At 39.4% G+C, this 26,907-nt stretch overlaps 1 protein-coding gene across 1 annotated transcript; it reads right to left on the bottom strand.

Moving 5' to 3' along the window:
* Nucleotides 1-4,739: 4,739 nt before the first annotated feature.
* IL7R (interleukin 7 receptor) lies at nt 4,740-24,425 on the bottom strand. The gene is made up of 8 exons (XM_017548272.2): nt 24,191-24,425; nt 20,270-20,408; nt 13,965-14,122; nt 9,994-10,151; nt 7,597-7,765; nt 6,708-6,801; nt 5,667-5,742; nt 4,740-5,271 (listed from the first exon to the last, which is right to left on the bottom strand). The coding sequence occupies exons 1-8, from the start codon at nt 24,270-24,272 to the stop codon at nt 4,768-4,770; spliced, it is 1,380 nt and encodes a 459-aa protein (XP_017403761.1). The 5' UTR covers nt 24,273-24,425; the 3' UTR covers nt 4,740-4,767.
* Between the last annotated feature and the right edge of the window lie 2,482 nt (nt 24,426-26,907).

Below are 26,907 nucleotides of genomic sequence, written 5' to 3' on the forward strand. Positions count from 1 at the left end.
TTTTTTTTGAGATGGAGTCTCACTGTTGCCCAAGCTGGAGTGCAGTGCCATGACCTCAGCTCACTGCAACCTCTGCCTCCTGGGTTTAAGTGATTCTCCTGCCTCAGCCTCCCCAAGTAGGTGGAATTACAGGCATGTGCTGCCATGCTCAGTTGAATTTTTTCTGTATTTTTGGTAAAGACAGGGTTTCTTCATATTGGCCAGGCTGGTCTTGAACTCCTGACCACAGGTGATCCACCAGCCTTGGCCTCCCAAAGCTAGCATTACAGGTGTGAGCCCCTGCGCCCCATCTATGTTATTTTCTACGAAAGCGCTCTTTGTACAACTTTCTGGAGTAACCACCAACACATTACTGTTCTCAGTTGAGACAGATAAGGAGGCATCCCCCACTGTATTGGTAACCTTGCAAATGTTTCACATGCACTTACATCAGGACTTTGAACAAGTGTTTTCTCTACCAGAAAGCATCCTTCCTGCATTTCAGGCTCCGTTACCTACTGTGCCCTAACTTACCCTGTGCTACCATATCAAGTGGGACCTCCTTCACGTTGCCCTTTTTTGCTATTTATTCTGTAGTGTGTCCTTCTCCTCCTTTTGCTCTTCTTTTTTTTTTCCCCCTTACTTAGAAGTGGAATGTTCTTCCTATATTTGGGGAATGCCCCATGTTATGGTTCTTGCCTCTTACTGGAAGATGAAAATGTCTGATATTCTCTTCTCCACTACCCATTGCTAGATCTCAGGCATCTGAACTAGGTTTCATCAACCACAGTCTCCGCTGCCTTTAAGCCCACAGCCAGGGATGTGAAGCCACTGGGTGCTGCTTCTGAGACTATTTTGGGCTGGTGGTAGCAATGGAGGTAGCTATTTTCAGTCTCTGGAGGTGCCGGTGGCAGAGATACAAAGTGGCTTTGTGGCCTCCAAGACCAGTTCTCCATCCTCCTAGATAGTCTGTGAGCCCTCCTAATAACCTGTAATAAGGTCCTTTTCTGCTTAGTTAGCCAAAACTGATGTTTCTTGCTTATAACTAAAAATTATGATGGATATTTTGCATTAAAGCAACGGTATGACATCGTGCCTATTCCTAGGTGTCTTTGCCTTCATGCAATTGTGAGCTGGAAGTGTCCCATTTTACCTCTGTAACCCTAGTGACCAGCACAATGCAAAGCTGCACAGAGCAGATCCTCAACAAATTGTTAATTGATTTATTAATTGATTAACTACTTAACTGATTAAAAGAGATTCCTCTGAAAGTCCAAACCCATAAAGTGACAGCAGGTGACATCATAATGTTTTCAGAGGCTGAAGAGACATGTGGTCCTTTCTGGGTATACCTCTATTCACAGATTCCAGAGAAGACAGGCACAGCCACAAAGAGTTCCATAGCATTTAATTAAATATGATATGGCTATATACATTGTATACATATATACTAAGCAGCTCTGTAAAATGTTTGTAATGCATGTGGAAAGTACACAGTCAAATCAGAGATCTTCACTGTAGTGAACAATGGATATTTTAAAGAATAATCCCAACAATAAATCATGGACCAGGCAAAAATGCCACCTAAACTGCATCATTTCTCAGAGCTCTACCATATATTCTTCCTGGCCCCTTCCAAGTCTTATAGCCCCTCTAGAAGAGCTAAGAAAATACAGTATGCACCTCTGAAACAGCCCACACTTGGCTTTTCTAAAGGAAATTCCCATGGAAACAGCATTGAAGGAAGAGGCAAAGGTTGGTAGGAAATTAACCGCATAAGCCAGGGTGCCCTAGACATGGTTGTTGGACCAATTTAGTTGCCTTTTCATTTCATGCTACATAGAATTAGCAGTTTACATTTCTGATTAATACATTGCCTCTGATCAGTAGGTTTTTTTTTCCTTAATAAAATCTGAAAGTATATTGGGCAGAACCAATTAGTAATCTTACATTACACATTGTCCCTAGGTATGTAATCAAGAATTAACAGCAGTTATGATTATATGATTATAATACATGCATTTTAAATACTCCAGTAACAGACAGATGCTCAGACACTAAATTCCAATAATAACATCTGCCAAACAATACTGAGACAGAGGAGTTTAGAGCTGGAGATACCTCGATGTTTCTCTGCAGTTCATCTCTTCATTTCCTCGAGAGATTGTCTATTTATACCAGGGATACAACATTACAGCTCCCAGTTCTGACTTAATGTGTGAGGTTGGGTCATTTACCTGTCTTCTTGCGTCCCAATTTTTCCATAAGTCAAAGAAAACAATAAATACTTCAAAGAACCTCTGTGAATAAGGTATCAGAGACCTAGGCTGGGCATGAGATTTTGTGGAACCTCCTATTTGAGACTTGACTCTCACTTCTACAAAAGGTAAAGAGCACTTGCCCACCTGATGAAAAACGTTTTCTGCTTCCTACAAACCAGGCAGATTCTACCTTTCCTCCATGCAAATTTACATGATTTTTGTGGCATTTGCCCTGTCGCCAACAGGGCACTTTCAACATGCCTCTTTTGTAGCATTTTGTAGTATAAAAAAATTTGTTTACTAAGCTGTCACTTTAGTCAGATTTTGCACTTTATGAGGCAGGGTGTCATCCTTATTTGTCTTTAGATCCCCTGCGCCTAACACTATGATTGGCTCATAGCAGGCTTTCCATAAATGCCTATCAAGTAGGTGGAAAGAATGCTTATGGAAGTGCTTTGAAAACTGCCAAAGCACTAAGTAAACATAAGGGATTACGGTGTTGTATTTATGACTGCTGATGCAGAGGAGAGCACTTTGAAAAGGAAAACACTCATCTGAAGAACAAGATGGTCTGATTTTACCAGTCTGTTAAGCCAACAGGTAAGGTCTATTCATCCACAGTTAAAACCCATTCACAGACAACACAAAACAAACAAGAAAACTGAAATACCTAATCCCACTAAATAAAGTAAAAACCAAACAAAGAAAAAAATTCAAAACAGAAAATCAATAACAACAAATCTCAAACAAAACCCTGAACCTATGGCCCCTACTTTAGTTTTCTGTGCAGGTTTTGCTTTTTGTGGTTCTGTGAACAGCCAGGGTCTGGAGGCCTGCGGGAGAGGGGTTTGCTGCACTTCCCTGAGCTAGCATTACTCAATTGCCTTGACTTTGAGCTAGTCATTAGAAATTAATCTAGATCAAGAAAGGCAAGATGATAAATGTCAAACATTCATAATACGTCTCTTCTGTACATCTTAAGAATGTAGCCATAGTCAGTTCACTCATTGCATGTACTTGAAACTCTTTCTCCCTGAAGTTTGTAGCAGTATCTATTGCTGGAGAACTCAGGACAATTTGCAGATGAATTTAGGTCTGGGTAGTGTCTATACACATGGGAGGAGTTATGCCTCCTCTCACTCATCAAACATACCCATGTCCAGGGTCAGCGACAGGTTCCTCTGAGATCATGGATGGATGCAGTTGGTTGATAGCAGCAGGAGAATCACAGTCTTGGTAACAAACAAGAGAAGTTGTGAGTTGTGAGTTTCTAATTTATTCCCTCTTGAGCTTATTTTCAGAAAAATGAAATCAAATGGGCTTCATGGCTTTTCTTGCCTTCTTTCCCTTCTCTTGACATGGCTGGTCATGGGACTTCACACCCACAAGACCAATTTCCCCCACTTTCTTTCTCATAGCCATTTTAATTTAAGTGACCATAGGTATGTCCCCATTTGTCTGGGGCAGTCCTAGTTTCTTCTCATTGTCCTGGAGGGATTATATATAAGTTCCCCTTTCGCTTTCCAAAATGACCCAGTTTGGATCATAAATTATCTAGTCACATCCTGTTACTAGTGAGGTTTGGCACTCAAGAATGGGGAAGTCCTCAGTGAAGAGAAAGGCACATGGCTCAGGGAAATGCAATTAGACTCCAAGCCATCATATCTTGGCCTCACCCTTCACTGTGTGAACAACTTGGACAAGTTACTTAACTCCTTAGTTCTTGAATCTAATGATCTATAAAAAAGAGAGCAGTTATAGTAATTGCACACAGCTCCCATGATTATTGTGAGGATAGAGTGAGGCAAGGTGTGCAGCATTGGATATATGCTAAATCCTAATAAAGGCAACTATCATTTTTATTCTTCTTCCTTTCTTTCCCCTCTTGCTCTCTTCCTGCCTTCCTCACTCCTAAATCCTTTCCTTTACTCTTTCATACTTTCCTGTTTCTTAAAAAAAATAGCTGAATCATTAGGTCAACTTAAACCTTGTGACCAGGCCAGGTGCAGTGGCTCACGCCTGTAATCCCAGCACTTTGGGAGGCTGAAGTGGGTGGATTCTGATGTAAGGAGTTTGAGACCAGCCTGGCCAATATGGTGAAACTCCGTCTTTACTAAAAGTACAAAAATTAGCCAGGTGTGGTGGTGCATGGCTGTAATTCCAGCTACTGGGGAGGATGAGGCAGGAGAATGGCTTGAACCCAGGAGGTGGAGGTTGCAGTGAGCCAAGCGACACTGCACTCCAGCCTGGGTGAAAAAGCAAGATTCCATCTCAAAAAAACAAAAACAAAAACAAACCCTAAAAAACCTGTGACCAAATCCACATCGTAGAAGCAGGGTGCTCTTGCCTCATGACCACTGAACTCAGGAAACGTGGTCAAAGCAATGTTTCAGAATCCTGCAAGACTGTGTAGTGGGGTTTTGCTAATTTTGTCTTCTTCGTGCTGTGAGGGAGACTGGGAACTCTAGACTTCCCTTCTAAATCATCTTTGTGGCTCACGGTGAGTTCAGTCTGGGTTTCTTATACTTCACCGGTTTTGGTAGAAGCTGGACATGGTGACGTATGCTTCTTCTTTATTTGATCCCAGGAAAGTAAGGATGGGCTGCCCCTGAGCAACTGGGTTCAATGTCAGGATTCTGGATTGGAGAGGAAATGAAGGCGGCAGGGTGCTATTTGCAGTTCCGAGGCTAAGGAGGAGGTCCTGGTTCACATGTGGCCCATTCGTGCCACTCTCTCTGCACTCTAGGGGCCTGGAAGAGGAGAGTATAGGGGCATCACATGCACTGACATTCCCAGCCAGGCATCTGAGGGGTGGATCTCTTCCAAAAGTTTCTGGGGTGGTGGCTACATTCTCAGATGGCCAGCTGGGGCTCTGCACGTCCCCTGCAGGCCTCTGCATCTCAGATTCCTCTAGTTGTGGAGGAACTGTATCTTGCAGAAAGCCTTCCACTTCATCTCTAGCTTGAATGTCATCCACCCTATGAATCTGGCAGTCCAGGAAACTTTCAGGATTGAAACTCACTATTAAATTCTGCACAGAAAAAGGAGAGAAGGCATTAAAACGGCACCAGAGAGACACACCACCAAAGGTTCAGTTCAGGAAAAGGTCTGACGAGTTTTCTGACAGGGAACGTCACAGAATTGCCCACATGTTCCTCAATGGACTCTTTGCTTCTGAGACACTTCAAGACTTGACGTGACCAGTGGCTTTGCTCTCCAGCTCCAGGGAGCCCAGAAGTTCTGAGATGTGTATGTTGTTTCAGTTCTCTACTGCAGCTAGGGTTTTAGGAGGGACCCTAGTTACAGGATGCAACAAATACCAGAAACTGAGGTATTTGGGGCATCAACTGTTCCTTGTCCTGGAATGTCATTCTTGGCCACCGGGATGTTGCCAACACAATATTTTTTAAGCACCAAAACACTCACCTTTGTTGGTTTCTTACACAGATGTTCCAGAGTCTTCTTATGATCTGGGAGACTAGGCCATATAATAGGCTTAATCCTGAAATCAGAGGACATTGATAGAGGAGGTGAATGGCAGAGGGCACAGGCACACTGAGTCTTCCCACTTATTCTGAGCCTGGAATCAGAAGAACAGATTTCCAGTCTTGGCTCTATCACAATTAGTGGGTGACCATGCTCAAGGAACTTGCTTTCTCTGGGCCTCAGGGCCCTATCAATTCAACCAGAGACCAGTGCTATCAATCCATTCTGTGAACCAGACATGACAGTAATATACCTCTGGGAAAAATCCCTGGAGGGAAGGAACACCAAGGCTTGCAAGGAAGTAGTTTTGGTGGAGCTATGGAAGTACAATTTCATCCCATTGTTTACTTCCAATTTAAGTGTTGCCTTTATATTCCTTCTCTTTATTGGCAGCAATTCTGTCACCTAATTTTGGCAGAAGTGGGGGAATATTTTCAAATTACCCAGGGAAATTGCTTAGTACTTTCAAGGCAGTGCTTTTCAAATTAGGGTATTTATAATCTTGGGGGTATGTAGCCTTCTGCCAAGGGCATCTTCCTAGAATATTAAGTGACTTAACAACTGCATGTTTAACACATCATTTTTATGATGAAACAAACATAGCCTTAGCATGGATTAGAATACAATATTCTGTGAATTTATATACTGAAAGTCAAAACTTCAAGTACATTGTGCATTTGCCATGAATGATGGCTTCTGCAACCTTTAGGGGATGCTGGAAGAAAAGCTTGTGAAACATTGCATTACAGAGTTCTTACTTTGGTGACAGGGATACAGGGTTTGCCCAATGTCCAATTTATATATTTTTGCCTCTTAGGAAATTCACTGTAGGAATTCACTGAGGATAGATAGGGATACTGGGCACTAAATTTGTGAAATGCCTTATTCCCCTTTGCAGTTTTCTAATCAATAAGTGGGGATCAAGCTCTAACTGTCTGTGATCCCACACAATCACCCTCTTTATTAGTTGAAGAAAATCACCTTTTTTTCCATAACGCATAGGCCAAGATGACCAACACAACCACAGAGAAAACACTCAAAATGCTGATGGTTAGTAAGATAGGATTCGTCTCCCCTGGAAAGCAAGAATAGATTGTAGTAAGCATTCAGTAGCCACGCAGTGGGGTAGGGTCTCAGGATGCTTCACATTTATTTAGTAATGTGGGCCCAGTTATTACTTCTTGAAAGTTGCTTTTCAGTTAACAGAGAGATGTGACAGCTTTATGGAAGGATTTTGGCTTAAAAGGCACTGACTCGAGTGACCAGGCCCAGAACATCTGCCACTTGAAATGTAAACATGGTCTGACATCAAAGGTACCAATGCTCCCTTCCCTTCTTGACTATCCACCAAGGGAAAGAAGCCTGAGCAGGGGATAATGAGAGAGATGTTCACCCCGCTGCAAACTCTAGGGAGGGAATGTCTCAGTTCCTAAATATTCTCAGTTCCAGTTCCAAGGATATCTTCATCCTTCTGGAAAAGGAAATACGGGACAGCCACACCTGCCTGCACACCTGACACCAATAAATGTGCTTCTTGGATAGGCCTTAGAGTCACCAGCCATTGGGGTCCCAGGATAAATCGGTTAACTGGAGGTAGTGGTTGGGGATCTTGCTCAAAATTTATGGCGGCTTCCAGGAACACAGACCACCTGCACTAGTTCTCAGCTAAGTAGGGACCCCACTCCCTCAGCTTCCTTGTTCTTCACAAAAGGGGCAAGGAGAGCAGGCAAGTCATTCTCCAAAGTGTAAAAATGCACTCCAGGGGGGTCCTATTTTGCTGGTTAGTTTCAATGGTCTTTCTCTCACTTGCTCCCTCACTTTGACCAGCAAAGCACTCTGGGGGAACAAAAACTCTACCACCATTCTTTACCTGAGTGATTATTGATCTCTGGCGTTCTGAAGTAATAACTTGGACTCCATTCACTCCAGAAGCCTTTAAAATAATCATGAGGGATGGATCGAACTTTAATCTCATACGTTGTTTTTGGTTGGAGCATTCTCTGCAAGAGTGTCAGCTTTGTGCCGGACAAATTCACGTGCTAGAGAGTAAAGAGTGCAGTTACGTTCTTAGGACGGGAAAAGAGGTGTCGCCTAAATCTCCCAAATCATTTCAGGTAGAATTCCTTTAGTCCCATAAACATTTTCCTAAGGTTGTCTCATATTTGTTAGAATAAGGAGCTCTGATATGTGAAAGAGTCAACAGCAAAATTGGAGACTGAATCTGAGCTTATAAAGGATGCTGTGAGTGGTCAAGAAGGAGAGGGAAATGATGGGTCTTATTCAGGTGAGTTAGGCACTGCCCAGGCTCTCCCTTTCCACACTTCAATATCTTCCACTTTTCTCTCTCTCCTGTTACATATCAAGGGAAGATGAAAGGTTAGGTTAGGTTAGTGAGCAGGAATCAATTCTCTCCAGAAAGATGCCATTTTACATTGCCAATAGTAATATAGAGATAAAAGTCTCCCCCACACAGTGTATCATCTTTAAGATAAAATCAAAAACATGCTCTACTCATTTGATAGATAAAAAGTAGTCTATTGCTATTTATATATCTATTTATTTGATAATTAGTTCATTTTCATGTATTTATTGAATTTATATATTCCATATTTTATGAGATTTTCCCAATTTTTTGCTCATTTTTCTATTGTCATATTTGTTTTTTAATGATTTATAAGACCTCTTTATATATTAATTATACTAATCAGCTGTATATGTGGCATTTAATCCTACTGTTAAATTTGCATTTTTGATTATTGTGTGATTTGACATACCTAAGTCTCTACTTTTCATGTAGTCACATGTCTCAATCCTTTCCTTTCTTCTACAGATTTGATGCTTAGAAAGTTCTTCTTCATGTTAAGATTATCTAAACATTTGCCTATATTTTTCTAGTTTGTTTAGAGTTTCACTGTTATATAATTTCCTTAAACGTTGTTTTGTTGTTGTTATGAAGGCAGGTAGGTATTTACCTTAATTTTTGTTTTTTATTTAAAAAATTTTTGGCTGGGCATGGTGGCTCACGCCTGTAATCCCCGCACTTTGGGAGGCCGAGGCGGGTGAATCACCTGAGGTCAGGAGTTCAAGACCATCCTAGCCAACATGGTGAAACACTATCTTCTCTACAAAAATACAAAGATTGGCTGGGCATGATGGCAGTTGCCTGTAATCCCAGCTACTGGGGGAGCTGAGACAGGAGAATTGCTTGAACCCAGGAGGTGGAGGTTGCAGTGAGCAGAGATTGCACCATTGGACTCCAGCCCCAGCAAGACTGTCTCAAAAAAATTTTTTTTTTAAATTTAACTAATTGTCCTGTCACCATTTATTCGTAATCCCTCCTTTCTCCACTAAGTTGCTTTTCCACTGGGGCAATTTTCACCAATGGAATAATGGAAGAGGGCAGGATCAAGGTAGTCCAGTTGGTGTGTGCATCCAGGGCAGGGTGGCTGAGTGGAAGGAGGGAGCAGGTGGTTTGGGTCAGGCGTTGCATGTATGCAAGTAGCATCTTGCATTTCACAGCAAACAATCAAGGCCAATCTTGATCTAAAAAATGGGGACAGCAAGAATAAGAAGGCCTTAAGAAAGAGAAATCATCATCTTCTCTTCATCCCTGAGGTGCAGAAAGAAGTTAAGCTAGTGGGTTAAAAGAAATCTCATAACCTGGTACACTCCAATCTTCTGCTACCTCCTTTCCAAAATAACTTTTAGGTACTGCCGGATCATTCCAACCTCAACAAATCATGAAGAGAGCATCTAAGTAACTTAATTATGAAAATTAAGCTGTTACTTCAAAAACAACGACCTTTGGCTTTAAAATAAAAACAACAAAGACAAACATTATGTCTCTGTTCCTTATCTCATGCTGGTCCCACGAATCCCAAAGCCAGAATGTGCCTGTGACTTGGTGGTTATACCCAGATATACATTTTGCCTGATTTGCCTATGAAAGGGGTACTAGACACGGCAGTTTTTGAGGCCCCTGAATATGGAGGATCAAGTTGGTCTCAATCTATGTTGTTACCCAACTCACTGATGTAGAAACATTCTGAAGAGTAAAATTAGAGCAAGAAAAAATAACTAGAGCTAGAAGAGTATGCACCAGGGAAAATCCAGGTTTTTGTGGGGCTAGTATTGGGAGCTTCTTTCAGTAGAAGGTACGTTTTGAAAGCAAAATTGTTAGGCCCTCCCAGGGGAAATGCACTACTAGAACAGCAAAATATAAAACATTCATACGTTTTTATTTTATTAATGTAGTTGAGCTACATACCATCCAGTTGTTCTCATCTTTTTCATGGCGGTAAGCTACATCATGCATTAAAACTTTTACATACTTCTTTTGCAAGTGTGATGTATTGAATGTCACCAGAAAGTCATTGGCTCCTTCACGATAGTTGACACTTAGGTCAAAAGGAGCCTCAGGTTTAACTGGAAAAGAAAAAGAAATAAATTCTGTCTAAAATGTGGCCAAGGAAATAATTATAGTATTTAAAATTCGTCTCCTCTGCAAATCACTCTGATCTTTTTGTGTCAGTAAATAGCCAACTATTCAGAAAACCATTTCATCTTCTTGGATTCAAATCCAGCCCACATTCCCCAGTCTCCCTTACAGTTGGATGTGGCCTTGTGAGTGAGGTGAGTAGAGGAAATGCAAACCCACTCTCACCCCGGCCCAGACACACACCCACGTGTGACTCCCCTGCTCCGTCCTCTTCCACCACTTGGAGTCCTGCGTTAAAGACGGTGGAGCCCTAGGATGGAAAGTGCCCGGAATACTGCTTGGAGGAGCCCCACCTGCAGGTTAGAAACATCCACTCTGACTCTGATTGTGAGTGAGAAATACACTTACGGTGTTTGAGATGTCATATGTTTGGGGGCTTATTTATTACAGCAGCTAGTGTTAATTTTACACTGAAACACATCCTCTTTGCCTTTTGAATATTGGAGAACTTGTTACTAATGAGCCCCATAGCAGTAGTATTTAAACTTCGAGTCTTCATTCTTGTAATGAAATTAGGTTATATGCTGTGAACCTTGCACCTCATCTCAGCTATAGTGACGTGAAGGGTCTGCACCCTGGCCCTGGCCAGGACCTTCCAGAGGGGCCTCAGGGGGCCCCCCTTTGTCAGTCTCTCTGCCTTAACACTGAATTCCTCTTGGGCTTCTTTCTACTGCCTTCCTGCCTTGCAGAGTTGCTGTTAGGATCAAATGCTCCACATATGCTAAGCTGTCGGAGGGAGACAGGTATTATTTCAGGCAGAACAAACCCAGAGAAAGGTACTGATTTCCTAGAAAGGTCCTGAGACTTCCCTGACCTGCCCTATTGGCTGTTCACTGATCACAGCCTGGGAAGTTAGTTGTCTGGGGAGGGGTGTGCTACTTTTTGCATGACTGATCTAAGGCCCAGTTGTTCATAAGAGGATATGGGTTCATCAAACTTTCACTCAGTAGAGTCTGAGCTGGACTGTAGCATTACTGGCCCAATAAAGTGAAAACCTCGTGGCAGAGTTTGGCCTAGCTCTTGTTGTAGTCACTTGTTCATAGTGGTGACTGCCTGTTGCCCTGCTTTGCCTTAGAGGTACTGAAAAGAGAGTAATGACTCATTTTTCACAGTTGGATGTCTTGTAAAAGGGGAAGTCTATCAAAAGGGAAGATGCCTGAGACCTAGAGGGAAGCAGGAGGAAAGGTAGAGGGTGGAGAACTGCCCCACAGATAATGCTGGCAACGTTTTCACCCTCTCTCCAGTTCCTGCCCTTCATTCTGTTCTCAACAAGGCCTTCTGAGCTGAAACCCCTGCCCCGTGCCCATCTTTTAATAAAAAAGGAATTAAAGGAAGAACACATCTCCTAAGTACTGTGTGCTTTGCTTATGCTGTCTTCACTTGTCACCACCATATTGATAAGGAAACTGAATCTCAGAGAAGTTAATTAGGTTTGGGCCCCTGTAAAACGGTTTAAAGGAATTTAAATCCAATTTTCTGATTCTGAGGCTCACTCTTCTTCATTTAGCTTTTGTTTCTCTCTTGTTGCACATCACAGCGGCTTGTCCTGGTGCTCTCTGGACAGTTCTGCCTCAAGCCCAAGTCATGTCTTTGAGCAAATTAGAAAAGGTGGCTCATTTGTCAAGCAATATTTTAGAGGTAATACGTTCTTGTAGAATCTGAACAATCATATCAATCTACTCTGCCAGGAGAAGTGGAAAGGCAGGAAGCTTCCCCCTTCAGCTTTATTGGGTCAAGAGATGCCTAAACGAGGAGAAGTGAGTGTGCAGATGGTGGGTGGGGAGCTCTGGCTCTGGGGCTCAATCAGAAGCATCAGTTTAAACTCACTTACATGGTAGTAATGAAGTGTCCCATTAGGACGTAAGAGGAGATGCCGGTGTGAGACATGCCTTTGCCTCTCATCCTGCTTGTCCAGTGCTTTTCTCACACCACTCTTCCACAGGGCCTGTGCTGCCAGCAGTGTGTGTACCGTACCCCTCCCTCTTGCCATTCAAAAGGCATGCCTGATTTGTGGTCTGCTGGGGGATGGAAACTGTAAGAGCATTGGGTATATGGGATATGGGGATTTGGAGACTCTGGTGTCACCTGGAGACTCTGGGTGTATTGTGAGTGTTCATGTGCATCCAAGGGCTTGCAGGCTGGTGTGGGTTTTTGTGAGAATGGGCTCTGCTCTGATGCTCCACGACCTTGTCCGAAGGCTGAGAATCTCTGCCTTTGCTGCTCACTCTTGGAGAAGTGAATGTAAATTTGCAATGTAAGTGGTGAGCCTTTAGATATGGTGCCCCATCCATAGAGGCCTCATCTCCAAATGATCAAAACACAACTCTTTCATAACCTCGGAGATACCCCGTCCTCTGCCCGTAACCAGTGCCCACACTGGTCATGCCCAATGCTGCTGCTGTGTGGCCAACATGCACAGTCACCTGCCTAATGTCTCTTTTCTACTACATTTGCTTTTTCACAAGTTAATTGTTCACACATGGAACTTCTGCTTTAACTCTCTATTTTACCATCTTAGTGAAACAAAGCTGAGAGAAAGCTGGGCGAGGTTCTTATTCTTTCTTGTCTCTAATGAGTATTGCTCTCTTACCTTTAATTTTCTTTTTGAGGGCTGAAGGGGGTGTGAACAGGGAATACTAAAGGTATTTTTTTTTTTTTTTTTTGAGACGGAGTTTCACTCTTGTTACCCAGGCTGGAGTGCAATGGCGCGACCTCGGCTCACCACAACCTCCGCCTCCTGGGCTCAGGCAATTCTCCTGCCTCAACCTCCTGAGTAGCTGGGATTACAGGCACGAGCCACCATGCCCAGCTAATGTTTTGTATTTTTAGTAGAGACGGGGTTTCACCATGTTGACCAGGGTGGTCTCGATCTCTTGACCTCGTGATCCACTCTCCTCGGCCTCCCAAAGCGCTGGGATTACAGGCTTGCGCCACTGTGCCCGGCTCTAAAGGTATTTTTTTAGGCACAGTTAACATTCAAATCGATAGACTTTGAGTAAAGCAGATTGTCTTCCATGACGTGGTGGGCATCACCCCATCAGAAGAAGGCCTCTAGAGCAAAGACTGAGGTTCCCTGAAGAAGCAGCAAATCTATCTCAAAAGCACAATAAGAGAAAATCTGCTTGAGTTTCCTGGCATGCGGAATTTAGACTCAACATTGCACTCGTCCCTGAATTTCTAGCCTACTGGCTTGCCTTACGGATTTTTGCAATTGCCAGTCCCCACAAACACAGAAATCAATTTCTTAATAGAAATCTCTCCTGTCAATCATCTCTATCTATCTGGCCTCCTACTGGTTCCCTTTTTTTCTAGAAAACTCGACTAATAGAGAAGATATATATGCTTTTTAAAGTAACTTGATAAGTTAGCTAAACTAACTCAGAATGTTGTAGGAATTTGGGGAGAAGACCACAAATAATTCAGGAGGACAGGTGAGGAAAGAAAGGACACCTGTGGATGGATGATAGGAAACCCAGCTCCAGTTAGACACTTCATGTAGATTTGCACACTCTCTTTCACAGCTGGATTTGAAGAGCCTCAGAATTCTTTCATGGCAGGAAAGCAAAAATTTCAAATTTTTCATTTATTAAAAAATTTGCAATAGAGAATTAGCTATTATCAATTACCAATTGTTTCCATGATTTGTCTACTTTTAACCTACAGAATTTCCAGACACAGTGTTTTCAGGTATCCAAAAAATGACAAGCATACCCCTTCTTCTTACCTGTACAACTTCTTACCTATAGTGGCTAGATTTATGTTTTTGCAGTTTAGACTCTTTTCTCCAGCCTTCACACATATCTTGCTATTTCCAATCAATAGGAATTTCTTTGTTTTGATGAGATATATCTCTTGTAGTTTCCTGAAATTCAGGCACCTTACCTCCACGAGGGCCCCACTGTAGGAACGAAAAGGAGATATGTCTTGATTCAGGTGGGAGTTCCTGTATACGATGGAATAGTATCATATGCACATTGCTATATGTTTGACTTTAACTCTGTTCATAGGTATGTTGGTGGGTGAGTGGAGTCATGTTCAGGAATGAGAGATAATGAATTGAAATCATGTGGCTTTCTGCTGCCATTATACTTAGTGATGGTTTACTCAGAATTAGAAGCAGTTGAACCTGAAATAGTCAAAACATGCTTATAAAAATCATGAAAAAATTCCTGTATTTTTAAATAATTGATCATTGAAAAACAAATACTTTGTTTAGGTAAAGAAGTAATTTTTTTTTTTATGTTCCATGGGAATGTACGTGAGAAATAAGAGTTGTAAAAAAATCGCATAAAAAAAGAGTTAAAGAAACTGACAACATAGTATAAAGGGTTATCTATATATAACATCATATATATTTGATGGGTAACATAAGAGATTTTCATTAGGTAATTTTGGCTGATAAACCCTAACAAGACTGGTTAAGAAAACAAAGATATAAATTACCAATATCTGGAATGTAAGAGGAGATAACACTGTAGATCACACAGATGTCAAGAATGCAATAAGGAAAGTTTAAATGTTATTTTAATGTATGTAGTAACTTAGATGTAATGAAAATGTTTTTGTAAACAGAAATTAGTAAATCTGACATAGAAATTGATTATTTCAACAGTTATATTTCTTTCAAAGAAATTAAACTTACTATCAGTAAACTTTCCCACAAAGAAAACTCCATTCCTGATGGTTACATTCTGGTAAATTCTAGCAAATGTATAAGAAAAGAAATAGTGCCAATCTAAACAAATTCTTTTAGAAACTAGAGGAGGAATGACCCCTCTCAACCTATTTTTTGAAGCTAGCTTAATCCTGGTACCAAAACCTGGCAAAAATATTACAGAAAAGAAGTTGATAGATAAATATCCCTTAAAAACGCATCAGCAAAGTTTCACAAGAAAATGTCAACACACTCATTGTAATTCATATTTACAAAGTAGGGCATATCTTAGGAAATCAAAGCAGGTTAAACATTCAAAAATCAATCAATATAATTTGCCACATTAGCAGACTAGAAGACATGAATAACCTGGTTATAGTCAACTGATGTATTCAAAGCATTGTTTAATAACGTGAATGTATTTATTCATGTTAAAAACTCACAACAGACAAGAAATAGATATTTCTTCGATCTGATAAAGAGCATTTGCAAAAAGCCTACAATTACTATCATATTTAATGTTGAAATTGTGAACATAAATTGTTTCCCTAAGACCAGGAGATGACAGGAATATCCACTTTCACCATTTCTATTCAGTGACGTACAGGAGGTTTTAGCCAATATGTAAAACAAGAGAAAAAAATAAAATGTATCCAGATTGGAAAGAAGAAAAAAGTACTTCCAGTATTTGCAGAAAGCATGTTTATTCACGTGAAAAATGATAAAGAATATTCAATACAACTACAGAAATAAATAAAGTGAATTATCAAGGCCATTATACAAAAGTCAGTTTATATGTCTATAAGCTACCATCAAGCAATTGGAAAATAAAATTTAAAAATGATAGTTCAATTTGATAGAAATAAATACACAAAATACTTAAAAATAAAATTAATAAAATATGTTCAAGGCCTTTGCACTGGAAATTATGAAACATTGTTGAGAGGTTTTAAAAGAAATCTAAACAAATAGAGAGCTATGTTCACAGACTAGCTAATTCAATATTGTTAAAATGAAAATTTCTCCAAAATGGCCCATATATTACTCAAAGTCTCAGTGGATTTTTTTAAGAAGTTGACAAGCTGATTCTAAAATTTATGTGGAAATACAAGGAACCCATTATAGCCAAAGCAACATTGGAAAAAGTAGAATAAATATGGAAGAGTCAGAAACCTGACTTCAAACTTAGTTTAGAGCTATGATAGTCAGATCAATTTAGTACTGGCATAAGGATAAATAAATTGGTCAATAGAAAGAATTCAGAAATAGACTCACATACAATGTTAATAAATTTTAAATGCAGGCACCCAGTAAATTCAATGGGATGATAGCACATCATTTTCAGCAAATTTCTTTGAAACAACTGAGCAAATGTATAGAAAATATAAACCCTAGTTCTACATAATTATATAGGATTAATTATATGTTTGATGTAGACGTAAATATAAAGGCTAAAACTGTAGAACATTTAAAAGAAAACATGGGAAAATATCTTCCCTCCTTTGGGAGTAGGCAAAGGTATCTTAGCAAGGTTACAAAAAGCACTAAATATTTTAAAAAAGTAATATATTAGACTCCATCAAAAAAAAAACCTCTTGCTTATTAAAATGCACCATTAACAAAATAAAATGACAAGCTTCAGACTAGCAAAAAATAGATGCACTACACCTATCTGATGAAGGAATTGGATACAGAATACATAAAGAATGATATCCAGCAATAATAAAAGGACAAATAACACAGTGATTTTAAGAGATGGTCGTCGAAAGAAGACATACAAATGACCAAGTATATGAAAAGGTGTTCAACAGTTGTTATTTGAGAAATGTAAATTAAAAGCCTAAGGAGATACTGTTCCAAACCCAAATATTGCAAATGATATATAGCTCTTATATATTGCTGAGAGGATAGTAGAATGGTATAACCACTTTGAAAAACTGTTGGGCAGTTTCTTATAAACTTAGATACTCTCTTATCTTATGACACAGTAATTCCATTCTGAGGGTTTTATTTTTTTACCCCAGAGAAATGAAAACATATATTCACAAACTGATTTGTAGAATAATGGGAACAGCAACTTAAAAAAATAATAGTCTCAAACTTGAAAAAACGCAAATGTCCACCAAGAGGAGAAATAAAAATTTGTGGTATATTCATACAGTGGAATTACTACTCAGCAATTGAAAAGATGAGCTATGAGATGGACATCAACATGGCTAGCTTTCACAAACACTGTGTTAGATGAAAGAAAACAGAAAAGAATAAAGCATTATTCTATTAATAAGAACTATCAGAAACTGGTAAAAACCGAAGGGTGATATAATTGAGAACTATGATTGCTCGTGGGGTCTGAAGGTTGACTGGAATGGAACACGAAGCAACCTTCTAGGGGAAAAAAAAAGGTCTATATCTTTATCGTTGGAATAGCTACATGTCATAGACATTTCTCAAAATTCACTTAAGTTTTGTGCATTTTACCACATGTAAATTTTACTCCTAAAATGCATTGTAATAAAGCAAGAAAGTAAACAAAAATGAATAAATAATGTAAAAATTTAAGAAGGACCAAAGGTATATATTCTCACTGTAAGGTAATTTAAAAAGATAGAATAAAAGTAAAATCACAGGGTTATTTTCCTTCCCTAATCCTAAATTTAATATTCCTCTTCTGTGATAACCACAGTTATCAATTTGTTTTTCCTATGTGCTTTTTAAGCTCAGCCAAATAGCTCTAAGGAGGTATAAGCGGGTCAAATTGAAAATGAAGATCTGGGCAGGAAAAAAGTGCCTCTGGGTAAGTTTGCTTACATGAAAGAATTCTTTCCATTGACCAGACGTAATTTTGTTTAAATCCTAAGGAGTGTGTTCAAGGAAGGCCTTTTGAACGACCTGCGACCCAGAATGTGTGTTGGTTTTCTTTGGTGAATTGGATGTGTGTACACTCTTCTCTGCATGTGCCCAAGTGAGTCCTTTCTAGAATGGTTCCTGGACTCTGCACAGAAAGAGGAACATGTTTTGTCTGGCTTTAGGTGAGCTGGCCAGGAGGTTAAATGTGGAGGAGTGCACCCCAGCTTTAGGTACAGAATCTTTCACCTTTGGTTTATTGTGGTGTGTGAGTGACTGGTTAAGCTCCTACAGTCATGAAAACCAGAGATTGGTGAAGAAATGTTAAGCGAATCAACTGGCTAAATATAGTGATTATTTTTGGGACATTCTTTAAAACTGCTTTCCCAAATCATAACTTTATGTTAACTGGTTATACAGTTGTTTAGGCTTTAAAGAGAATGTGTGTATATGTGTCTCAAAGTTACTAGAAACTTGTGTTTCTTGTTGGGGTAGATGGACTTTCCCACTTGGAACAGGATAAAAATAAAAACAGATTTTGTGGGTAAGCTAGACAGATACCAGGGAATAAGCTTAGGGCAAACGTCAGGTGGAAAGATCTGAAGATGACAATGTTGTCATAATTTGATAAATAAATATAGAAGGGGAGACTGGGAGTGGGGTCCCATTTCTGAATTTTAGGTAAATATGGGATGTGGAGAAACTGGGGCAATAGCTTTTAGTTCAACCCTTGAGTACAGATATATCTGTAAGGAAAGTATGTGTTAAATATCCAATTACAGTCCCCAACCAGTAGCAAGTTTCTGGTACTGTTGGGAATTTAAGAGGTATCTAAAATGGTACTTTCAGCTCATTCCCATGTTTTTGAGAATGAAATTAATGAACAACGGACAATCAAGGATGACCGTACGGCTGTCTTGTGAAACTGGGTATCCTTTTAAGGGCTCTGAACTCCAGGAGTTAATCTACTAAAGAGCTCATACTAATGTTTTCCACTGAAAACTTTTCTTAAGGCAGTACCTTTCCAATGGAAATATCTGAATCCAATTGGAAAACCCAAATAGAGGAGGCTCTGGACAGATACCAATATGACAGAAAAAATCAAGAGATATGTTAAAGGGCAAGTGTGTTTGAGTGGTCAAGGAAGTGGTCAAATACAGTGTGAATGAAAGTGAACAAAAAGATTAGCCTCAGCTTGGCCAAGAGAAATCAGGACGAACACTCAGCCCACCAGCCAGCTGGTTAAAGAAGCCAAAGCGAAACCTCTGTGTGGGAGGGTGTTTTGCCCATAAAAATAAGTGTAATGTTTGAATGAGTTGTTTGGCTGTTTTGGTGCAATTCATTTCCAGCCTAGATTCTGGACATTGAACTGGGTCCGGTTCTTTTGACATATTTTATTCCTGGAAAATATGTTAGGGAAGTGAACAGTGGCTGATGGAACGCACAGTACAATAATCAAGTCCAAGAGCATGTTTATCTAAGGACTGCAGCAGGAAGCACTGCATGATAGATGCAGGAAACTCCCATAAATTAACATACGTTGGAGTTCAGGGCTTGTTTGGACTATATATTGTGGAGAATTGTCTCAGTGTCTATGGAACATAAGAAGCCTTCTATTACTGTTGGTGGATCTTGACTTACTTTGCTCACTAGGAAACTAACTAAAAATTAGGTCATTCTGATATAAATTTGGAGATAGCCACATGTCAGAATTTTAAGTTAGAGTAGTTTCTCAGATCTCAAGAGATAGTAACCCTTGGCAACAAGAGATGACTTGTGGAGGAAGGAGAAGATAAAGTTCCCTGAGACCTTAAGTAAACTTTCAAACCAAAGACTCTTCTTCTTTGCCTTTTCTCTGAGACCTTGTGAAACACAGTGCCAACTTATTCCTATGAATTTCTGAAAAAATTTACATTGAGAGGATCATCTGAAGTCAAATTGTGTCAAGAGGGTAGAAGTTATGTCAGTATTCACAGAATTATAATTTAATGTTGCTTCCCCATTACTCGTTATTCACTGGCTATTTGGAGTGATTTACATGATGAAACTAACCATCACAAACTTCCTGTGAGGCAGGTTATCTCATTTTACAGGTGAGGAAACTGACACATAGATAACATTACATAACTTTCTCGAGGTCAAAAAGCTAGTAAGCACTGGTATTGGGATTGGAAACAAGGTGGTTTAACTGTCATGCAACTTGAAGATACTGGATTGTCTGAAGTTGAGCAAATAGATTTTTGGTGAGGAGTGTTGTAGGAGATGCAGGATTTAAATTCTGCTATGAAGTTGGGAGGAATGTGGGATACCCCAAGATCCAGGGCATCATTTGACTGAGCCTCCAGATATGAAAGTTGAACTGCGAGGGGAGCTTTGCATAAGTGTTTTTGGTGAAGGACAAGTAGTTTCAGCAGGCTTTTGGGAATTCTTTAGATGTTAACATTTGTTAATTAGGCCTCATGTTATTTCTTTTGCAGGTATTAAAAGAAGCACATGAAAAGAGAGACAGAGGATGTCTAAGCAATCATTAAAACCACCATTCCTCACCATATTTCAAATTCCAGATTGGTGGTGTTGACATCTGGGTCCTCAAAAGCACAGGTCAGCGAGTGCTGGGATCCATTCACTTCCAACTGGCTATAGCATGAGAATGAGTAGTCGTCCAGTTCTGCATCTTCCAAGTCTCCTGGGGAGGAATAAATATGCTGCTGTTAATGAAACAAATGAATGTATCCTTTTGAAATATGGCATGACCTTAATAAATTGGCAGACATGTCTTATCTAAAGAAGGAAAGCCCAAGGGCAAAGACAAGAAAAATATTTCAAAACCAACGAACCATCAAAAAACAAAAACCAGAAATGCTCAATGCTAACAGAGTTTTCCAATAGAAAAAGAAGCCCATCATAATGAGCAAGTGACCTCCAAATATTTTTGAGTTAAAGAACCAGAGGTACTGAACACATTCTTTTCTGTATTTAAACTGAAATTTCTTCTGCTACATTTGTTACATTGATTGTCCGTATATTTCTAAGAAGAAATACTTTATTTCTGTTATTCTCATGCTACCTAATCTCACTTTTGACTTTATTACAAATCATAATTTATTTACTCCTAGTATCTTTTTTTGTTTTCTTAAATGAAGGATGATGATAGCTGTCTTCCAGTTAGAATTTCACTTTTTTAAGAGTTCACTTTCCCTTGTGTAAAAAGGCATCCCACCTAAAAGTGGCACTGATTATCTCCATTTTGTGGCTGTTTAAATGCACTGATTACCTCCACTGTCTTAAGCTACTGACTGAGACAAACATGCTTAGGAAAAAAAATTAGATCTGGCAGGACTCAGATTTGGGGAACCTTCCTATGAATGTTGTACATTCTGCTTCTGTTCTTATAGATTCTTCTATAGACACAAAGAAAGTGGGGAACCAGATTTTTTTTTTCTTTTTTTTTTTGCTATTACTTTTGGAAAGTGTAATCTGTCACACATAGTATTTGGTTTCTTGAGCTGAGTTGTAGACCCTATAATGAAATCTACATTTTGTATGTATGTTTTACATGATAGGAAAGTGAGGCTAAATAAATAGGTCAGAAAATGTACTCCCACTGGGACCTGAGAAAATCCAGAGTAAGCAAAGCCATTCTCAGAGTGCTCTGGTGTGAGTCTAGGACTGCTTCCAGGTTATTTTGGTTCATCGGTTCTAGAGATTAGATGCTTCCAAGGCTTTAGGCTTTACACTGGAGACAGATATACTAAAATCGAATCCCAGTCAAGTGTCCCAGAGACCAAGGGCTGTCCGAATAGCACTTTCTTTACTTAAATAACCCAGTAGGGAAAATGGGAAATTTAGTAAAGCTGATTGTAAATGGACCAACCAGTTGAATGACAGGTTGGTTCAGTCAATGCAACAAATCTCAAACAGCCCTAGCTAGACCATAGGTGTGGGCATTGTTCACAGCCACAGGCATTTGTCTTTATGGCCATTCCCAGAATCTATACAGCTCACAGTTCTGCCACCAGCAGAAGTTCCTTATGTAATTCAGCAGGGTAGGGCTCTCCTTCTGATGACAGTGTGAAATAATGAGAGGCAGCCCACCACATAGGGCTCACACTTCACAACATGTTCATTCTTAATTTTGTAGGCTTCGGTCTCTCCCCTGTGTACTGGCAGCTTTCTAAATGCAGTGGCTCTGACCTCACATGGCAGTCCTCACATTGTTCTGACATTTTCTTGTCCACCAATCTTATGCACAGAACATACATTACTATTTGGATTCAGACATCCTGTTGGGCCAGCTTTGTCTTTATGATTCTTCAATAGAGACAGCACACTCTAGCAGATGCCGGTGACCACATAACAAAGAACTCCCCCTGTCATCCAGTTTGGCAAAGCATACAATATACAATGAGGCATTTATACAGTTACTTGCACTTACAATGGCTGTGTTTTAGGAAGCAGCTCACTGGCTCTTCAGTAGGTATTACTGGGCAGAGTTGCTTTGTAACCACGAAAAATTCCCTTCAACGTCTTACAAAATATTATGGCATTTTACAAAGAGAATATTCTACTTGACATGAGCTGAAAAATTCTTGGCTAAGAGTAGTTAATGTACACAGTGATGAAGACCTATGGTGTCAGAGTTGGACAGCTGTCCGTTTAAATTCTGGATGTTCTACCTTGTAGCTGTGGTTCTCTGTCAGGTAGGCAATTTCTCTAAGACATATGTTCTAATATGTAAACTCATGTTATGAGCAATCACTGAATGGATATATACAAAGATGTAGCTTAAAACACAGCATTTAATAAGGGTTAGCTATGAGTATAATATTTTCTAAGAAATAAGTAATGAAAAAGTAAAATAAATATTCTAATTCTGAAAATGTACATGAAACACTTGAGCTTCTCTTTTAAACGTTTATGTCAATTGAAGGTGTTATCACGATTGTTTTGAAATTACATAGAGCTTTTGAATAATGAGTTAATCTATTATTCTTTAAATGCTCAATAATTAATATTATTTATATTTAAATAGGTATCTAGACATATTTATCTATACAAAATTTAAATTTCGTGGAATATGTATTATAGGCAAGTCAGTGATATTTAGAAATTTTCTTCCTACTGACTGGAGTTGGTTAATTAATAGTGTAAATAATTTGGATTTCTAAAAAAGTATCCCTTTCTTCTCTTGATCATCCTTGTGATGTTCAGAAAACTAACAACTTTCAACAAGCAGCAACTGAATGTGAATTCCTTATACCCCAAACTGGGAAGTATTTTATGTAGTCATGTGAATCAGGTAATTACAGATCTTCTAAAAAAATCTGAAATTTAAAAAGTTGAAGTGAAAACCCAGTTTTCAACTAGAATTCTTATATATTTTAAAAATAGTATGATCGCCAGGGAGAAATAGTGAGTATAGATGATATCAAAGAAAGTAAGATTTATGTTTCCTGCCACACATCAGTCTTTGCGCAAATCCAAGGCAACCTTTAGCACATAATAAAATCATCCCCCATAAAGTGAGTCATACATTGTAAAAAACGTCCAACTTTCTGACAATTCCTTTAATGAAAAAATTCTAGGGATTTCCATCCTTTGTAATTATATGACTCAAAATATCTACGCTGAGTCATTAGGCTGATGTGTTTGATATTGTCTATAGACAAATACTTTTTAACTCTTAAAGTGAAAGGGCTTAATTTGCAGGAGCAAGTTGATGATCTAAATTCCTACATGCCTCCTTCTGCTGTTAGAAGCTTCTGCTTAGTTTTGTTATAATTACAATGTGTTTATGTATGGGCAGAATTGGGTTCTAAGTTTTTTAGACTCCAAAGAGAATTATTACATATGGTCATTTTGTTGGTGTGAAGACAATTCAGTGTATTTCAATTAGTAAACTCATTTAGATCTTTCTCTAGTCTGTCATTTACTAAAAATCTCACATAAATCTCTCAAAATTGAAGTATTTTGAAAACATTTTCAAAGCCACTGATTTAGGTATTGAGGATATAGCACTGGTCAATGGAGACAAAGCTGTTGCTTCTGGACGTTACCTCATCCTGAAAGTTATGCTTTCAGGATTTTTAAAAAGTCAAACAAAATGAATCCAGCTTGATCTCCTGACAAGGTAAAATTACCTTGGACATTTTCCAACAAGCACAGTCATAGCACCTACATGAGTGTTCTTTTTGTAAGAGCAGAGGAATCATTCAGCACTTAAGATTTACACTTGGGAGTGAAATGCATTCCTTCTCGAGAATTGTGAGGTCTTATAAACTACCCATAGTATTGACCCATGCCCCCTGTCATGGTGGTTAGAGCATTTAAAAAATTGACTGAATATGTGGTAAATTCTCAAACTCCATTCCAACCCAGTGCCCAACTCAGGTCTGTTAGGGAACAGAATAACCTGAAACTATGCTACAGATAATCAAAAATCCTTAAGAAAAGTTAGAAATGACTCACCATTCTGTGCATAGCCACTTTCTCCAGAAACGACTTGAAGTAAAGAAAAAAACACAGCAAAAGTTGTACCTAGAATTGTCATTTTGAGAGAGAGAGAGAGAGAGAGAGAGAGAGAAGACGTGTGAGCCAGTGTGTATGAAATGAATGAGAGGAAGAGAAAGGGAGGGAGGGAGAAGACAGCGAAGCTTAGATCTAGGGCTTTATGCTTATCTAATCATAGACAGAAGGAAGTATAAACACAGCAATAAAGAAGGCAGGTTCCAGAAACAGGAAGTCTGAGTAAAAGTATTGCTGCTATAAGCAGAGGTAAATGACATGAAGAGACAGAGCCTTTGAAATTACTGTATCTCCTGGACATTCCCTGCAGCCCCACACTTACTGTGCTTATTTCAGAGGAAGGCAGTGGATTCACACCTAGGCTCAAGCTATATTAGGCTAGGGCTCACTTTATTTATTTATTTATTTAATTTTTAAAAAAATTTTTATTTTTTCAGGACAGAGTCTTGCTCTGTCAGTCACCCAGGCTGCAGTGCAGTGGCGTGATCTCGGCTCACTGAAACCTTCGCCTCCCAGGTTCAAGCGATTCTCCTGCCTCAGCCTCTTGAGTAGCTTGGGCTACAGGTGCATGCCACCATGCCCAGGCTAATTTTTGGAGACAGAGTTTCGCCATGTTGGCCAGGCTGGTGTTGAACTCCTGACCTCAAGTGATCTGCCTGCCTCGACCTCCCAAAGTGCTGAAATTACAGGTATGAGCCACTGTCCCGGCAAAGGGCCCACTTCAAAAGACTCTGAAGACAAAAATTCAAACTTGCAAAGTGAATCAACTGGTTGTTTGGAGTGAGTTTTGCTTTAAAGAAACAGTCTGCATTATGTGAAGTGCTTTATTGTAGGTTTATTTTAAATAGCTTACCTCCAACTTCCAAGTTTCACAAGAATAGCAGTTTTTCTCTTTTATTCTCTGTGTATTCCTAGCATTTACTCAGATCCGACCCATCAAAGTAGGCATTGAAGATTTGTTTAATGCAGGGGATGGCAAACTATGACCTAGGGACCAATTTTTAAAAATTTACTCATTTATTTGTTCTTTTTCAAAAAGTCCAAATAAGCCTTGGGACCAAATTTGGTCCACTACTTGTTATTGCAAATAATATTTCATTGGAATACAGCCTCACCCATTTGTGTATCATGTACAACTGCTTTTATGCTACAATGGCAGAGTTGAGTAGATGAGATAGAAATTGTATGGTACAAATGGTGTAAAATCTTTACTATCTGACCCTTTGTAGAAGTCTGCTGACCTCTTGTTCAAAGGATAAAGAAGGAACTTTCTTGGTGTATTTAAAACAGGATTCTATTTGTGAAAATGTGATTGCCACACAACTTTTCAGGTATATGTAGTACATATGAACTACATTAGTACCTAGGTATACAAGGCAGAAGTCTGAGACCACGGGACAGACAATTCAGATGCCCCTGAACCTGTATGACAGTCAGAATCCTTCCCAATATGGCCTGATGGTTAAAGTGGCAGTATTTGTGAAGCCTGACTGCTTCTTGCTAACTGCTAGATTTTTTTTCTTTTTCTTGAAATAAATAATCTAACCTGGATTCAGGCCATAAAACTCCACTCTTGATTCGCAGTGGCTCTTTTCTGGAAAGATGCTGCAAGACTGCAATTATAAGGTGAGGAGTGCAGAGAAACTGAGTGATCAGTGAGTTATGAACTTCTGTTGGATTCATTGTCATTGGGTAGAATTGCTCCTGTGTACCTGGGAAGTGGCTGAAATTAGCAGAGATGAACAACATCCCCCAAGGTGTAATGCAAATCGGAGGGACTTCAAGAGATGCGTGATGAGTAAGCTTGTCCCATCATTATAATGACTTGACAATAATGAAGAAAAAAAGGAGGTGACACATACCTACCAGTCTCTGGATCCTCCTTTTCAGTTTTAAGACAGACTTGGTCTGCACCAGTTATAATGCCACACTTTGGACTATAGGCTCAAGGAATGCTTCAGAGCAAGAATCCAACTGAAGGGGACATATTCCATCTTCTCCATTCGTCAGGGCCTTCTCTGGGCATTTCAAAACACCTTCCAAACCAAATACAGTGTGACAATTTTGTGCATCAGATAATAATTTATGTCCTCATTTATAATCTTATTTTGAAAGCTTGGTTAGAAAATTGTAAGCCTGATTCACAAAAATTGGTATGTTTTGTGCAATGAGCTAAATACCCTTTCAAGAAAGCTATAATTATAAATTCCCATGAATTAAGCAAGTATTCAAGGAGAAATTCCAAATTATATCTATCTACCCACACGGTTCTCCTAAACTGCTAACAGATTGTCACTTCATGGGTGAGTAACTGGGTCATGTCTCTTTAAGTTCTCTTGTTTATCATTTAAGTGGACTATCATTTTGATTGTATCTCTTTCCTTTAGTTGTGAAGATGTAAAAGAACAAAGGTAAGACACAATATTTTGGTACAGCATGTGCTGGTTTGTTCAGGGGATTTCCACTGGGTTGCTTACTCTCTGGGTGGGGCAGGAGATGCTGAAAAGACCTCTCAGAGAGAAGCCTAACGTGTGGGGAGCTCAAAGAAAAATGAGATGCATCACCAGTCCTTCTAGAGATTGTTGGGGAATAGCAGTGTCTTCTCGCTTTCCTCACTCAGGTCTTGTTAGTCCTTTGGAGACTTAGAAAAGCTAAGGAAG

Source organism: Cebus imitator, unplaced genomic scaffold (assembly GCF_001604975.1).
Source record: "Cebus imitator isolate Cc_AM_T3 unplaced genomic scaffold, Cebus_imitator-1.0 Scaffold205, whole genome shotgun sequence".
NCBI lineage: Eukaryota > Metazoa > Chordata > Mammalia > Primates > Cebidae > Cebus > Cebus imitator.